Source organism: Balaenoptera borealis, assembly GCF_965194805.1.
Source record: "Balaenoptera borealis genome assembly, chromosome: 1".
In the NCBI taxonomy this organism is placed as follows: Eukaryota; Metazoa; Chordata; class Mammalia; order Artiodactyla; family Balaenopteridae; genus Balaenoptera; species Balaenoptera borealis.
This window is the reverse complement of record NC_138860.1, coordinates 88,791,582-88,809,494: the sequence shown is the minus strand read 5'-3', so window position 1 is coordinate 88,809,494 and position 17,913 is coordinate 88,791,582. Positions and strand designations below refer to the sequence as shown.

General features: G+C 39.7%; 1 protein-coding gene and 1 pseudogene across 2 annotated transcripts in view; one reads left to right on the top strand and one right to left on the bottom strand.

Moving 5' to 3' along the window:
- NOTCH2 (notch receptor 2) overlaps positions 1-17,913 on the bottom strand; it is a 180,616-nt gene that overhangs the window by 64,383 nt on the left and 98,320 nt on the right. Inside the window, exon 5 of the mRNA XM_082368744.1 lies at positions 17,660-17,782. Within this exon, the coding sequence (XP_082224870.1) occupies positions 17,660-17,782 (123 nt within the window). The remainder of the gene's footprint in view (positions 1-17,659; positions 17,783-17,913) is intronic.
- Positions 1,908-14,722, top strand: LOC309617479 (ubiquitin-conjugating enzyme E2 D3 pseudogene; annotated as a pseudogene). The gene has a single exon. The product of its transcript is annotated as a ubiquitin-conjugating enzyme E2 D3 pseudogene (transcript).

Below are 17,913 nucleotides of genomic sequence, written 5' to 3'. Positions count from 1 at the left end.
GAAACCAATGCAGAAGCCTAAAAATAAGAAACGTGAGGCTCAGAAAGGTTAGGTAACCACCAACCCCACCATCCCTGCCCAGAGTCATAAACTGGTATGTCAGAGCACTATCATTCAAACTCAGATCAATTTGACTCTAAAACTACTGTTCTTTCTACTGCAGCACAGTTAACTATCCAGCCCTGGGTTTGATCCACAAGATCTACAGACTAAGTCCCTGATCCTAGGGTCTTACAGCACACAGAGAAGGCATGGAAGCATGAGACAATAAAAGAAGACCCTTGGTAGAAATGAATAAAGACAAAAAGTCACTAAGTATTGAAATAGGAAAGTTTCTTGGAGATCTACTAGAAGGGCTGGGTCCATTGTCTGAGGTCATTTAGCTTTTCCCACTACTCCATGGCAAGAAAGCGTCAGCCTGGGCTGGAGGAAGAAGGCTTACTCAGGTTGGTAGGGTTAGGTCTTGAAGACATCAAAGTGACTGGAGTCTATTCTTAGTTGGGGTTTGAAATGAGAAAAGGCTGGAGACCATTTGAGGCTTTGAATTCTAATATGAATTCTGAACTTGATACAACAAGCAAAGGGAAGTCATTGTAGGCTCTCAGGTGGGGGAAGGTATGATCAAAGTTGCGTGTGAACATTGGTCTGCCAGTAGAATACAGGAGGGACTAAAAGCAAATAACTTTCTTTTGGTAGGGAGAGAAGGAGAAAGCACTAAGTTAGGAGCTACCTAGCATATAAAAGCCTCTGGTGAAAGGGGAGAGCTGCGTCTTTCCACGCCCTACCTAGCTACTACACCTTCAATCCAAACAAGTCTCAGCATGGGTCAGCACACAAACTCTGCTGGTGGACTCCCAAAATACGTTGCACAAAGCTCGGTTAGGCAAGTTTTTGAGGGCATCAATTATCCCTCTTACTAATTTCACCTGCCAGGTATTGCAGGCTACTGGCATCTGACATTGGGACTAAGGCAGTGGGCTATTAGACTTTTCCCATCTCCTATTAGAAAGGAAACCACTTGTTTCTAGAAACTACTTTCTCTATTGCCACTATGAGTCTGTGCTAACTTGGTATGAAATGCTACACTACCAAAGCCTTGGCTGACACCTTAAACACTTAGAGCCACATGCATATACTGATAATTCTCTGGGTGATGGCTTTTGTTTCATAAATATATCTCAAATCTCTATCTTTCCTTCATATATTTTACTCTATAGCCACAATGGTTTACTGTTGGCTCCTTAAGCATTAAATTCTTTCCTACCTCAGAGCCTCTGCATATCCTGTTCTCTTCACCTCAAATATCCTTCCCCCTCTTATTCATATGGCTAATTAATATTTCATACCTTGACCTTCCTTATAATTTAAGCAGACCTCCAAGCTCACACTCCTCATTTTTCTCCTTCATTGCACCTACTCCATTCAGTCTGTCTTGTCATTTATCAAACGGTGTAATTTTATATTCATTTGTGTTTTGCAGTCTCTGTCTCTGTTAGACTATAAGCTCCATGAGAGCAAGGACTTTGTTGGCCATTCACCTCGGTTTACATGTCAGGCACTGTACCAGACACTTAGCGTCAGTGGTGAAACAGACCTTAGATTCAACCTAATGTGCTCATTTTACAGACAAAACTAGGACCAGAGAGGTACAGTGACTTGTCCACATTTACACAGCTAGTTGGAAGAAGAATTAGAAATAGACAAAATTAAAAACGGAAATCAAGTGCTGAAAAGGACATTGGGGTGTGAGATCACAACACTTCAAGTTAGTCTTCAAAATGACTGTTGAGGGAAAGGGCAGGGTTGAGAAACATACGGGAAGAGCAAGATGCCTAAGCAGTGCTACAAATGAAGACAATACAACTAAGAACAAGTATGCTATTTTATATATAGTAGTGTATATATGTTAATCCAGCCTCCTAATTTATCCCTCCCCCCCCACCCCCCTTTCCCTTTGGTAACCTTAAGTTTGTTTTCTATGTCTGTTTTGTAAATAAGTTCATTTCTATCTTTTTTTAGATCCTACATATAATTGATATCATATGATATTTGTCTTTCTCTGTCTGACTTACTTCACTTAGTACGATAATCTCTAGGTCCATCCATGTTGCTGCAAATGGCATTATTTCATTGTTTTCTATGGTTGAGTAATATCCCACTGTATATATGTACCACATCTTCTTTATCCATTCATCTGTCGATGGACACTTAAGTTGCTTCCATGTCTTGGCTGTTGTAAATAGTGCTGCAGTGAACATTGGGGTGCATGTATCTTTTCGAATTACGGTTTTCTCTGGATATATGGCCAGGAGTGGATTGCAGGATCATATGGTAGCTCTATTTTTAGTTTTTTAAGGAACCTTCATACTATTCTCCACGGTGGCTGTACCAATTTACGTTCCCACCAACAGTGCAGGAGGGTTCCTTTTTCTCCATACCCTCCCCAGCATTTATTATATGCAGACTTTTTCATGACAGCCATTCTGACTGGTGTGAGGTGGTACCTCACTGTTGTTTTGACTTGCATTCCTCTAATAATTAGCGATGTCAAGAAGGACCTAATGTATGGCACAAAGAACTGTACTCAATATTTTGTAATAACCTATAAGGGAAGAGAATCTGAAGAAGAATATATATATATATATATATATATATATATATATAAAACTGAATCACTGTGTTGTACGCCTGAAACTAAAACAATATTGCAAATCAACTATACTTTGATTAAAAATAAATAAATACAATATGACACAAATGAACCTATCTACAAAACAGAAACACACTCACACACAGAGAACAGACTTGTGGTTGCCAAGGGGGAGCGGGGTGGGGAAGGGAGTCTGCGGTTAGCAGATGCAAACTATTATATATAGGATGGATAAAAAACAAGGTCCTACTGTATAGCACAGGGAACTATATTCAATTATCCTATGATAAACCATAATGGAAAAGAATTTTAAAAAGAATGTATACATATGTATAACTGAATCACTTTGCTGTACAGCAGAAATTAACACAACACTGTAAATCTACTATACTTCAATAAAAAATAAATTTATTAAAAAAAAGAAAAACAAGAAAAATAAGTATGTGGTATTGATTTTGTAGGAGTGGGGTCACTTTCATAATGATCTTTTCTTATTGCACCGTCCTATGGTCTTAAAAGCAAAGGATGAATAAGTAAGACTATGGGCAGTGCCTGTGTCAGAAAATATAACAGAGTGAACCCAACAGGACTGTACTGAAATGGAAACTATGACCTGGGCCTCACGAGCATCAAGTTCTAGCCATGTGAGCTGAGGACCACTAAACAGACACCATTTTATGAGCTGCAAGACATCGGGATACAAACAGCTCATTATGGTTTTCTCAGGACACCACAAACAAACCATCAATCTGACTTGGAGTTACAAGTGACTGGGAAACGAGAGGAGGAAGGGGAAAAAAGGAAAGGAAAGAAATGGTCGCTGAGCCTTGCACTTCTGGAAGAAGCCCTCCCCTCCTAGTCGCCTCTCAACTTGGCGGGGGGAAACCTTTCACCACATCAATGGCCCTGCTAAGGGGCAACTCTCATTAGCAACAACAATCACCACGTGAGGAACATGTAAAAATGAGCTTGGCTGACCCCTGCCCTGACCCTGCTACCTCCTCTTCTTTGGTTAAGTCAAGAGAATTTGGTCTCCAATACACGCTTCCAGCCAGCAGTCACCTGGGCTCCTGAGTTGGGGAGTTTCATCTTTTCATATCATAGCAGGGCATTCTTGTAACCTGTGTCCTATAAACCTTCTCCTCTACACAAAGGAGAGTTTCCATTCTACTCCTGAAGTGAAAGGGCAGAGGACAAGCCTGACTATTCTACAACTTCCCAGGACGAAAGATGGTTGAAACATTTTGCACAAACACTGGAGTCTACAGGGTCTGCCTAATGAGAGGCTGTGTGCATGCACTAACGTACAAGCACACACATGTATATATGAGGCTAGGGTTACAGTGGCTAAGGGGATCCTGTAGGTGTGCGGGATACACATGCAGATAAACGCAAGAATCTCAGTGAACGTTCCCATGAATCCTAGACACCATCATCTTTTTCACACTTCCTCAAAAGCCTGGTTTCCCTGCATCCTGATCAGTTATTTTTTTCTAAAGAGTCCCCAACTTAATCTCATCATGTACAGTGGATTGTGCCATTTGCCTGTTCAAGCCCTTTGATGCCTTCCATTACACTTAGGATAAAATTCTAAATCCTATCTACATTTTCTGCCTACCTCTCCAGTCTCTCCCCTTGAAATACCACTCGTGCCAGGCACTCTGGCTTTTTATTTTTATCCTTTCTCAACATGATCACAATCTCTCCCCCCTACGGGTCTTTGCACAAGCTGTTCCCTGTACCTGGAGCACTCTTAGGCTCAACCATCCCCTAATAATTCATACCCACTGTCCATAGCTGAAAGAGACAGTACATACCTACCCCAAACCCAACTAGTTCTACCTGTTAATATGCTCTCTAATAACCTCTACTTTTCCCACTAGGTATTTATTATAGTTCAAAATCTTACAGATAATATACTTTATGTCTGTGTTATAGACTGTAAGTTCCATGGAGAAATGGGTGGTACCATTTACTTCATCAGTGAATCCCTAGCACTTAGCACAGTGCCCAGCTAATAATATTTCTTGAGAAGTAATCAAAAATATTTGTTAAACAAAATTGATCTGCTCTTGTCTTCTCTCACTTAAGTCATTCTAACCTCAAAATAATAATCACCTTTCAACTCATCTCCCTCACACCTTTAGGGTGTCTCTATCCTATTCATACTCCCAGACTTTCCATCACCCCCTTATTTACATCCCCCCATCAATACACATGCCTCTCATTCCATCCTCTTCCTTAGCTGCTGAACTCCATCTCATTTATTCCACACCAAATTCACCCTGCCTTTTGACCTGAATCCTTCAACTGTGTCTCAAGGGTGACTCTATATTGTGGGGTACCTTACTTCTTCAATTGAAACCCAAGATTTCCCTAAAGACTACATTCCATCAGCGGGCAGTCCTCCTCAGCCCTCCTCTTCCAGTTGCCTCCATCTGCATGAAGGTAAATAGGCAAAGAATCACTCTTTCCTTTATTTCCTAATGGTGCTACTGACTTCAAATAGTAAAAATAGACTTATTCAGCTATTTCTAGGTACTAGACACTGTGATGAGTGCTTACACTGATTGTCAAATGTAATACTATCATATAAAATTAGTCCAGATTTACAGACATAGTACAGGCCCGGTCCACACTGAAGAAAGATACTAAAGTATCTCAGGGAAGTAAGGAGAAGAGACTCTGACAGCACCCAATAATAGCCCTGAATTTGGAGGCATGAAATTAGGCCAGGAACAAACTGGAAAACTTAATGCTCCATTCATTCATTCATTCAACAAATATGTATATACTATATGCCAGGCTTGACCTGAGACTAAAATGGTAAACAAAAGAATTGTGGATTCTACCCAGAATGTACAGAAAAGTAAGGGTTTTACAACTAAATAAACAGTTATAATAGTGGGTAAGAAGTGCTCTAATAGATACATATTGCCTTAGAAGCACAGAGCAGAAGAGAGAAGAACTATGTTCTGCAGGTCCAGTGGGGGATGCTATGTTTCATTGGCAAGCCAAGATTATGGCCTAATGGCAGCCTGTACCAATGCAGTGTGGGGTTTTTTGACAATTCACTTTCCTACAGACCACACCTTCAAACCACCTAAGGTTGCATTTACAACAAAAATTTATCATCCAAATATTAATAGTAATGGCAGCATATGTCTCGATATTCTAAGATCACAATAGTCTCCTGCTTTAACTATTTCTGAGGTTCTTTTATCCATTTGTTCACTGCTGTGTGTTCCAAACCCAGAATGATGCCCTCGTGCCAGAGAGTGCACAGATCTATAAAACAGACGGAGATAAGTACAACAGTAATCTCATGAATGGACTCAAAAGTATGCCACGTGATGCTACTTTAAAGTCAGAATACGTGCATTACAGCTGAATAAATTGTAAATTACTGTTAAGAAAGAGAGAGAGAGGAGAGAGAGAGAGAAAGAGAGACTTTATATGTTAATCAGGTTGTGTAAGAATGTGTACGTATGTGAGAAGTTGTGTAGAAAGGGGGATGGTGGGGAGGGTACTTCAGGCAGAAGGAGGTGTATGTGTACAGGTTTGAACAGAAGGCAAAATGTGACTTATTTGAGGCAATGAAAAAAAACACTGTGGTTCAATTACAAGGCATGCATCAGTGGAGATAAGGCTGGAGAGGGAGTTATACTCAGAGCCTTGGAACTGTATCCAAAGACAAGGGGGACCTACTGAATCACTTTAGGCAAAGAAACAGCACAATCCAATTTGTGTTTCAGAAAGCCCACCATGCTGCTACAGGGAGAATGGACTGAACTCCATCCCATCCTTCCAGGTCAACAGCAATTTAAAGCACTGAGGAGTCCCAGGGCTCCTGTGGCCGCTATAGCAATAAGAAAGTCTGTGGTGCTTCTGGGGCAAATTCCGGATGCAACAGCACCGAAGAGCATCCAGGCTCAGCCACTATATGGGAGTGATGGATGCTGTGTCAATGCCGGGTATTCAGAAAGCTGATGCTGGCACAGAGGCTTCTCCACACAGAGAAGAAAATGGTGCCACACTTCTGTCTCTCTGCTAGGAGGTCCACACTCTCGCTCTTACACTTCCTTGGGCTGCCGGGCTGTTAAACAGTTTACATAAAGAGCCCCTCACTTCCCTGGAAGAAAAAACTAACTGTAGCAGGGGTTCCAAAGAGAATCAACCTACTCTATTTATGGGCAAGCCATTACTAATGAGCAGAATGAGTAAAACAAACAAACAAAAAACAACCTGGAGTCCATTAGAACATTTTTCAATATAAAAGATGTAGAGGTACCACTTAAGATGTAGATGAAAAGCATACTTGTGAAAAATCTGCACTTCCAGAAACTAGTACATTATAGAAAGAATTGGTTCTGTAGTCTCAAGAATTTTATACACATGTAGGTTTTCAAAAAAATGAAAATATAGGGCATCATACTCTGATGAAATGGGGTGGGCTGAGAGAAAGGCAGAAATAGAGAGGACCTAGATGCAATGAGTAAATACTATAAGAATATAAGAATGTAGGGCTTCCCTGGTGGTGCAGTGGTTGAGAATCTGCCTGCCAATGCAGGGGACGTGGGTTCGAGCCCTGGTCCGGGAAGATCCCACATGCCGTGGAGCAACTAGACCCGTGAGCCACAACTACTGAGCCTGCGCATCTGGAGCTTGTGCCCGGCAACAAGAGAGGCCGCAGCAGTGAAAGGCCCGCGCACCGCGATGAAGAGTGGCCCCCCCTTGCCACAACTAGAAAAAGCCCTTGCACAGAAACGAAGACCCAACACAGCCAAAAATAAATAAATAAAATTTAAAAAAAAGAATATAAGAATGTAAATCAACTATACTCCAATAAAAATTTTTTTAAAAAAATATAAGAATGCCGTTCAAATACAAATCAGAATTGAAAATGATAAAGGACAGAACTGACAATGAAGAAAAATCAGGTATGAAGGAAAAACTTAGGAAGCTCTTGTGAAATGCAAAGGAAAAAACAAGCAGATTAAAATATAGGGAGAAAAGATTTTAGCTATGAGGAAGAATGAAGACCTAGTGTAAAGGTAATAGGTGTTCCTGAAGACACAAAAACAAATGAGAAACATAATCTTTTCTGAGGTGAGAATAGACCTAAGTCTGCAGATCCAAAGGGCTCGAAAAGACTAGGAAAAAATAATAGGAAATATACCTATACCAATATTGGTTAAAGTTCTGATTTTAAAGAGGGAGGAGAGAGGTGAAAGGAGAGACAGAAAGACAGAGAGGGAGAGAGAGAATGACTGAGCAGACACTGGACTTCCCTATAATACTCATTACAAGAAGCAAAGGAACAATGTCTAGGAACTTCATAACAATGTAATTTGTGACCCAAGAATTCAGTATCTATAGAAGATGCCATTTGTGTATGAAGGCAACTAAACTAAAAAAATATTTTTCATATATACAAGAGCTCTGAAGACATGCCAACATGTCGCTTTTCTGTAAAAAAATTCTCAAAGATATACTCATTTGACTGAAAAAGTAAGTGAAAATAAAAAACTCAGGAATGAGACGGTTGTGATATAAATGTACTGGTAGTTAGCATAGAACAACTTATACAGAGAACTAAGTCTAAAGTGTTATAAATTGGATTTTAAAACAGTATACATAGCAATAATTTTTAAAGAACAAGGGTAAGACTAAATTTCAGTAATAATAATACTATAATATAAATTTTAAAATCCCAGATCACACGAACAAAATCTGGAGAGTGAAGAGAAGATTAAGAGAAGTATGCTCATTCCTTACCTCACAGAAAAGGATATACTTTCATTTTTGACAGAAAAAAGTAGAGAGATGAATGCAAATCCAAATTATTCTAAACATGTATATCTTTTAAAATTTTAAAAACACTAAACACTAAATATAATTTAAACCATTTCACCTCTATCTATTGTCCTCATGGACTAACGTCCACTTCCTTGAATTACTTAAGCACATGGTTTATGTTCCTCTCATTCTTTGCTCTCCCATCTCCCATGAAATCAACATCTGGGTTGAGGACCAATGAGGTCATCTGAGCCAAGAGTTCTTAGTTTTCTCAACTCAACAGACCTCCACATCCACTCATTATCACAAACAGACTCACATTCTGGATCTCATTATAAGACACTCATTGTTCCAACTCCAAGATCTCAAACTGGTACTTCCACTCTCTGAATATAACTTCCAATCTCCCTTCTCTCCCATTCCCAACAACCATTTCACTTAATTTTTCCCCACTAAAACTTGAAAGAGTAAACCACTCCTAAATAACCCAGTTCACTAACCAACCCTTTTCCAGCTGCCTTAACTCTTTGTCTAGCCAAGGTTCTATGGTCGGTCACATGAATGAAGTTTCTGTCCCTAAAGCTACTGCCCTGCTGCCCCGTCTCTCTCTCTCTCTCTGTCTCCCCATTTTTTACCTGTACAAAATCTTGAATAAGGGATTTATTCCTACTCCTCCTTTTACTCCTCCCTCAATATCCACTTTTCTCTTTAACCTCTTGCAATCTGGCTTTCTTCTCTCCTTTATAGAGAAACTCCATTTTAGAAGATTTCCAATGACCTCAAAAATTCTGACTAACTCTCTGCAATTATTATTTGCATTTGAGTCTCCAGGTTGTCATTCATTCAATAACCATCATTCGTTAAAATTGGTCCTGGGAATGCCAAAATAAGTAAGGCTAGTTCCCAATTCCCCAGAGGCTGAGAGTGTATTAGGTGAGGTAATAAGCATATCAAACAGTAAGAGCAGTATAATATTGCAGGCGCTATAACAGGGGCATGTAGAGTTGAGTCAAAGGTACAATCTTAAAATGCATCCCCTGACTCAGTGATGCTATAATGGCAGAGCTTCTTCCGAACTCTTACACATCCCCTTCTCTCACCTTCATTCCCTGGATCCCTTTCCTCATCAATCTTCTTAAGTGTAGACTTAAGATCCAGACCCTCTGGCCTTCTCAGTCCACACACGTTCCTTACAGACTTGAACATTTCCAAGGCAACCAAAAATAAGACTCAAAATCTGAGTCTCTAGCCCCTACCTCCATTTTGACCTCCTAGGTCTTACTGCTGAATGTTTTCACTTGGAAAACTCACCTCAAACTCACCACCATCTCTAGCCTATTTCTTTATCTCTGTCAACAGTCCCCACATTCTCCCACTACTCAGATTTTAAAATAGAAGTTAACTCTTCTCAATCTCCTCCCTCGCCCAAACAAGGGCTTAGATCAGTGGTCCCCAACCTTTTTGGCACCAGGGACCGGTTTCTTGAAAGACAAATTTTCTAAGGACCGGAGGGCGGGGGAATGGTTTTGGGATGACCCAAGCACCTTATATTTATTGTGCACTTTATTTCTATTATTATTGCATTGCAATATATAATGAAATAATTATATAACTCACTATAATGCAGAATCAGTGGGAGCCCTGAGCTTGTTTTCCTGCAACTAGATGGTCCCATCTGGGGGTGATGGGAGACAGTGACACCCGAAGTGTGTTGCTTATGTCCAGTCTACTCCATAAGATGCAGCTTCATTGTCACTTGCCACTCACTGATAGGGTTTTGATATGAGTGTGCAAGCAACTGATTTATCATGGTCTCTGTGCAGTCACACCTCTCTGCTAATGATAATCTGTATTTGCAGCCGCTCCCCAGTGCTGGCATCACCGCCTCGGCTCCACCTCCGATCATCGGGCATTAGATTCTCATAAGGAGCGTGCAACCTAGATCCCTCGCATGCGCAGTGCACAGTAGGGTTCGTGCTCCTATGAGAATCTAATGCCGCCGCTGATCTGACAGGAGGCGGAACTCAGGTGGTAATGAGAGTGATGCGGAGCGGCTGTAAATACAGATGAAGCTTCGCTCGCTCACCCGACACTCACCTCCTGCCATGCGGTCCGGTTCCTAACAGAACATGGACCAGTATCGGTCCCTGGCCTGGGGGTTGGGGACCCCTGACTTAGATGGTCCCCAATTCCTATCCATGCTTCTTTCAAACTCATGATCATTCCTACTTTTCAACTCCTACTGTGGTTATGTGTTGACTTTCTTATTTCTTCCTAGTGAATTTGACCATTCTTCAAAGATCAGGAATTGATATATTTCTTCTTTGTGTCTCTTATAGCATCGAGCATAGTACGTAACTGTAAGTTAATCAGTAAATATCTGTTATTGAAGCTACATTACAAACATTCTCTGAGGGCTTGAAAAGTCATGAAATGAAACTGGATCTTTCCTGGGATGCAGCAAAAGCCAGACATTGAGTCATGGACCACGAGGGCAGAAAAGATCCCTCAGTCTCACCTCCTGCATTTATTGGGCCACACTAACCACTCACTCCTGTTCCCACCAACACAACCACTAATTAGCTCTGAGACCTCTGGGATGACAGTGCTTTAGGTTAGCACTCCGGCAGTCTGCCCAAATGATAGTAAACTGAGGTTGGGTTGGGGGCAGGGGAGCAGAATTCAAAAAAACAGGCTTATTTTCAAATCCCCACAATCAAGTTGACAGCAGAGAAATTGAAACGGGAGATGCATTTTTCCATTCCTCCATGCAGACTACAAATGAAAAGACTTTTGCAGTCCCAGATATACTTAGTTTCCACTCTCACCAAAAAGCTCCATTTCTATAGTATTAAAAATACAGAAAAGTGATTTTGAGAAAAGCCTCATTCTAGAGAACAACTTGTACCAACTAGAGGCAAGTCTGAAATAGGAGCACTGAGTTCAAAATCAAAATACCACCATGAAAAGACTCTGTTCCCAGAGAGCACCCCTGGCAGTATGTACTTGGTGATTTGTGCCAAAAATTTTTGCTAAAGTTGGAGCAATTGACAGCAAAGGGAATCTTAACTAACACTTTAGGTTCATCATGCTATAAAGGAGAGCTGAGAGAAAATGTGATTGGTTTTATTTGACTCATGTCCACCTAACTTCCATTGTTCACTTCTGCTTAGTGTCCCAAAGCACTATTCCAAGCCCAAGCTGAAATTACATTTCTGGGTTCTGCACAGGAAAATAAATCATGTCTGCCCTAGGAGTGAACCCAAAACCAAAAGCTGCCAGAGAGGAATTTGTGAGTTGAGTTTAGAGTCAACTTTAATTCTGAAGGAAATGAACCTTTAAAAGGAAAATTCAAATAACAACCTATGTAGACAAAACATTAATCTACACTGCTTCAATTAATTTGGGGACCTTTTATAACTTTTTTTCTTAAGTGGATATCTGCCAGAGCAGACCTTCTCTCATAAGATGGCTTGGAGCCAAATACAGTAATAGTCAAGATATTTGTGCTCAGGCTTCCTCAAATCCTAAGGTATACATACATATCCTAAAGGAACATCCAACTACCGACTTATCTCTATAACAAGATTCCTATTTAAAAAAAAAAGTAAACCATTTGCCCAACTCCCAACACCGATTTCTTTCTTCCATCCGGGCTTTAGTTTGTTCAGAAGAGTGGTAGCCTTTGAAGGCACAAATTAGTACTATTCTAGACAACCATGTCAGGTAAAACCACTCTGCACTGGGCTAGGACACAGTTCTGTCCACAACTGATGTGGAAACCACACTAGAACAAGGTCAACATACTTTCCTCTAGTGAGGCCAACACAAGGGCACCTCGAGGATAGCTGCACATCCAGCCCTCTACCACCCAGGATCAAAGAGGATGCTTCTACACAGTACATCTTTGCATCTAAAGTAGGGTTGTCCACTCTATGACATAAATCACAGCAAGATCCTTTTGACCCACCCCCTAGAGAAATGGAAATAAAAACAAAAATAACCAAATGGGACCTAATGAAACTTAAAAGCTTTTGCACAGCAAAGGAAAACATAAACAAGACGAAAAGACAACCCTCAGAATGGGAGAAAATATTTGCAAATGAAGCAATTGACAAAGGATTAATCTCCAAAATTTACAAGCAGCTCATGCAGCTCAATATCAAAAAAACAAACAACCCAATCCAAAAATGGGCAGAAGACCTAAATAGACATTTCTCCAAAGAAGATATACAGATTGCCAACAAACACAAGGAAGGATGCTCAACATCACTAATCATTAGAGAAATGCAAATCAAAACTACAATGAGGTATCATCTCACACCAGTCAGAATGGCCATCACCAAAAAATCTACAAACAATAAATGCTGGAGAGGGTGTGGAGAAAAGGGAACCCTCTTGCACTGCTGGTGGGAATGTAAATTGATACAGCCACTATGGAGAACAGTATGGAGGTTCCTTAAAAAACTAAAAATAGAACTACCATACGACCCAGCAATCCCACTACTGGGCATATACCTTGAGAAAACCGTAATTCAAAAAGAGTCATGTACCACAGTGTTCATTGCAGCTCTATTTACAGTAGCCAGGACATGGAAGCAACCTGAGTGTCCATCGACAGATGAATGGATAAAGAAGATGTGGCACATATATACAATGGAATATTAGCCATAAAAAGAAATGAAATTGAGTTATTTGTAGTGAGGTGGATGGACAGAAAGACTGTCATACAGAGTGAAGTAAATCAGAAAGAGAAAAATAAATAACGTATGTTAACGTATATATGTGGAATCTAAAAATTAAAAAAAAAAGGTTCTGAAGAACCTAGGGGCAGGACAGGAGACAGGAATAAAGACGCAGACGTAGAGAATGGACTTGAGGACACGGGGAGGGGGAAGGTTAAGCTGGGACGAAGTGAGAGAGTGGCATGGACTTATATATACTACCAAATGTAAAATAGATACCTAGTGGGAAGCAGCTGCATAACACAGGGAGATCAGCTTGGTGCTTTGTGACCAGCTAGAGGGGTGGGATAGGGAGGGTGGGAGGGAGATACAAGAGGGAGGAGATATGGGGATATATGTATATGTATAGCTGATTCACTTTGTTATAAAGCAGAAACTAATACAACATTGTAAAGCAATTATACTCCAATAAAGATGTTATAAAAATAAAAAATAAAAAAAATAAAGTAGTGTTGTCCAATAGAACTATCATGAGAGATACAGTTGTCATTTAAAATTCTCTGATAGCACTTTAAAAAAGGAAAAAGAAACTGGTGAAATTAACATATTTTATTTAACTCGATGTATTCAATACATTATCATTTTATCATCTAATCAATATTTAAAACATTATTAGTGAGACATTTTACTTTTTTTTCATACTGAGTCTTCAAAATCAGGTATTTTACAGTTGAGGCACATCTCAGTTCGGACCAGTCACATATCAGATGCTCGAGAGCAAGATGTGCCTAGTGGCTACCATATCAAACAGCATGGACCTAAAATGTTTTACATGATAACTGTTTGCTAAATAAATGAAAAGCTCAAAAAGTTTTCTACTGCACCATTTATTCTCCCAATAAGAGGTATCAGTTCTGTGAATAGCAAATAAAACCTTCCGAAGAAAGGGAAGCTGACTCATTTATCCCAAATCAAACCATGAGTAGACTTGGAAAAAATTTCTGGTCATCTTGAAGTCCAGAACTTGCTGCAAAAGATCAAGCCTTCTACGTAGGTGTACTTAGAAAACAACATGGTACCTATCAGGCTCTTCTCATTAAAAATGTGGCCAATTCCCAAATCTCCATTTACTGCAAATTGATACCTAGGTTTTTTTAGCTATATAATCCCACCCATTTTTTTTCAGATAGCTGGCAACTTCATTTCCTCTCCTAGTAGCCTGCTCAAACCCTTCCTTCTCTATTTTGTCAAAAGCCAGACCAAACAGTTCATGCTTCGAATGCTTCAACTCTGCAGCTGAAAATTGTAAAGGGAATTCTGAACAAAGTTGCAATAAGGCTCTTAGGTATAGTGAAAAAACCACCAGACTGAATATAAAACACTTACTTAATATTAACTTCTAATCTCAAAGTAACCAGGAACATGAACACACACCCACACACATACACGCACACACAAAGAATAAGTCACCATGTCCTAGAATAATAAAACTATAATTTGAACATTCAATCTGCTAAAAAATAAAGTCCTTAATAAATAAAAAAATTTTTAAAGATAACCCATAGAGTCAATTTGTATAAAAAAAGAAGACCACAGATTTGTGCAGACTTGTAGTTCAGCAAGCCTAGATTCAAACCCTAATCCAACCACTATGTGCCTTGAGTAAATTGTTTAACCCTTCTGAATATCCATTATCATCTGTAAAAGTAATATTAAAAAAAAACTCTACCCCTCATACAGTTATTGCGAAGATTACATAAAATAAAACACTGTAATTAGCTCATTATTTGGGTGCTAATAAACATGAGTTAACTCTCAGCTCCCAGCCCCATTCATTTCTTTAATTTGTATAAGGCAGAAAATACTAATGTGACTTTGTTTACAGCTCTAATGTCAGTATCAATAGGAACACTACAACCCCAAATTTTCTTTCTATTCTTCTCAGAATGAGGTTGGGGCTGGGATCAGGAACAAGCTCAGCTATACGCTACTGACAACAAAGGTCTGTAAGCGCTCTGTAACTGACATCATCAACAGTTCAGTGACCCCATTCCCTCACCTCAAGCATATAATAATGCTAATATTAATGTGGTGAGCATTATCACAGAGGAATGTATGGGGTAGTTAGGGAGCCCAGAGGGTAACACTTAGCTCAGCCTAGAGAGAGAGGGCATGGGGGGGCTTCCTGAAGGTGGTACCCACTTGATCTGAGCCAGGCAGGCAAAAATGGTGAGGACTATAGGGAGAGGAGTGGAGAAGGGAAATCCAGAGAAAAGAAATGGTGTGAACAAGGACATAGGACGTGGCTGATACAGGAAGCCGTTCTTATTGCCGAAGAAGCAGATGGGGCTGAGGCCAGGGAGGACTTCACATAATGAAGGAAGGACCTTGGACTTTATCCTGTTGGTCATCGGGACAGTAAAAAAAAAAAAAAACAAGGCCGTCACTGGAAGTCAAAGATTGGCATCAGTGAAAAAGAGGAAGGAAACCTGTGGTGGGAAACCAAAGACTGAGGGTATTTTAAATGACAGCAGATCAAAAGAAATAAATACTGACACATTGAACTTATCTATCGTTTCTGCCATCCCCTCTAGAAAAAATACAAAAGCACGTGGAAAAAGAAACATCTTCTAAGGGCTTTCATAGAAAAAAGGTATTTACTAAACACCCTGGGGTAAGAAATTTTGGTAAAATATCATTTTACTGGGAAACTTTCCCCCAAGACTGGACCTTCCTAATTAATATCAAAGCAGGAAACTGAGTGTGCTATCAAAGAAAAATCAGCAGTGAAATCACAATTATCATTTAATCTTCATTGGCATCAGGAGCCTTGGTACCACACAGAGCCACTCTCTCCCACAGGGCAAGGGAGAGATTAGAATGGGGTCAAGTTCCTAACAAGTATCTCATCCTGCCCAATACCACTGTGAGGATCATTAAAAAGTGAAAAATTCAAATCTTTCCAGTTACTATTTGTCACATAATTAACTTTACAGTAATCTTTTTAAGTTGGAAAAAAAAATGGCCTATGAAAAAAATCACCAGAGAAATGGCAAAAGCTAAAGAGAACAGAGACTATGACAGAAAGAGCAGAGGGTTGGGAGTAAAGTCCTAGGATCAAGAAATCAAGAAGAAATTCTAGGGGAAGTCCAATTTTAGGTAAACCCAGTGGGAAAGTATCTTAAAAAAAAAAAAAAAAGACAGTTTGGGGATTAAAAGCAGAAATGTGTGCCCTTCCAGGAAATCGTATTATTGAAGTTTTAAAGCCTTTTAATCTTTTTCTATTCCTAAGTCTACAGCTCTAAAGAGTACTCTAAATAATTTGCTGCAGATGAGGGAAGGCAATTCGGAGACTCTAAGGAATACCAGGTAGTAACAACAGCAATCCAATTTCAAGACTTCTTTGCTGGGCACAATCCTTCACTGGTATTGGAGTTTCTTCCTTATAACATTAACTTATTCTTGGGTTTCCACATTAAATCAATCAACTTCTCTCAAAAAGGCTCAGTTTTAATCACTTAATCAGTTCTTACTTGTCTCCACTTTCAGTCAGATAAATAGATATAAACAGAAACTGGAACCAAATGTCTGCATAAACTCACTTAATTTCAAAAATAAGAGGAAAATCTGCTTAAGACAACATTAGAAACTTCCAAGAGGTTGTAAATTTAAGCAAGACTACTCTTCTAATGTCAGAGGCAGAAAAATCTGTGTGCAAAAAGGGATACAAAAAAGGAAAAAATAGCAATGTAGATGGGTGTCGTAAAAATAATGTCATCAAGAGGACCTGCCCAACCCTTTGCATAATTATAGGACATGACAATAAGATGAGATAGATTTCTGTCTGTGAACAAACAATAAGCTCTGAACTCTCGCAGCCTGCATAATTTATTTTCATTTTTTTTTCAGTTGGAAGAAGGAAGAGCATTTTAATAACCTTTTCATATAATTATGAATATTCTTTGATACTATACCAAAACTTGACAAGTTGTAGCTTCTTCTTCTTTTCCAGCTTTATTGAGCTATATTTAACATAACATTTGTGTAAGTTTAAGGAGTACAACATGATGATTTGATATACATATGTATTGTGAAATGATTACCACGATAAGATCAGTTAACACATCCATTACTTCACACAGTTACCATTTTTTGTGTGTATATGGTAAGAACATTTATATTTTTGCATTTAAGTACGTTCCTTTCCTCTCAAATACTTAATAAGCATCTACTATGTTCCAGGCAATGTGCTGTTTTACCAGATAATAACCTCAGAGTCTTTCAATAATGTTCTTTCTCATATCTCCCACAGCACCTGGCATGGTGCTGAGTTCACATCAGCTGCCCAATAAATACCCGTGAAAATATTTCTTCCTTTAAGTGAACATGGGGGAACATATGGGGTTCGCACTATACCCAATGATGTAGCACAGAGACCCTTGTAAAAGATGCCCACTTCAGTAACAGACTGCCTCTGGTTACCAACTTATGCCCCATTCTGACTGATCTGTCACACCGTACATACCTGTCCACTGAGGGGGGCAGCGGCAGTTGTAAGTGTTGACCCCATCCACACAAACCCCTCCATTCTGACACTTGTGATTAGGACAGTCATCAATATTCCGCTCACAGGTGACCCCTTCAAAACCTAGTAAGACAAGAACAGAGAAAATGATAAATTCTCATACCGATGGTGTGATCTGCTCTTCTCCACAGGGCATGGTCATCAGAACAGACTGACTTCATTATTTCAATTCAGTAGCCAGCAGCTGGTCAACC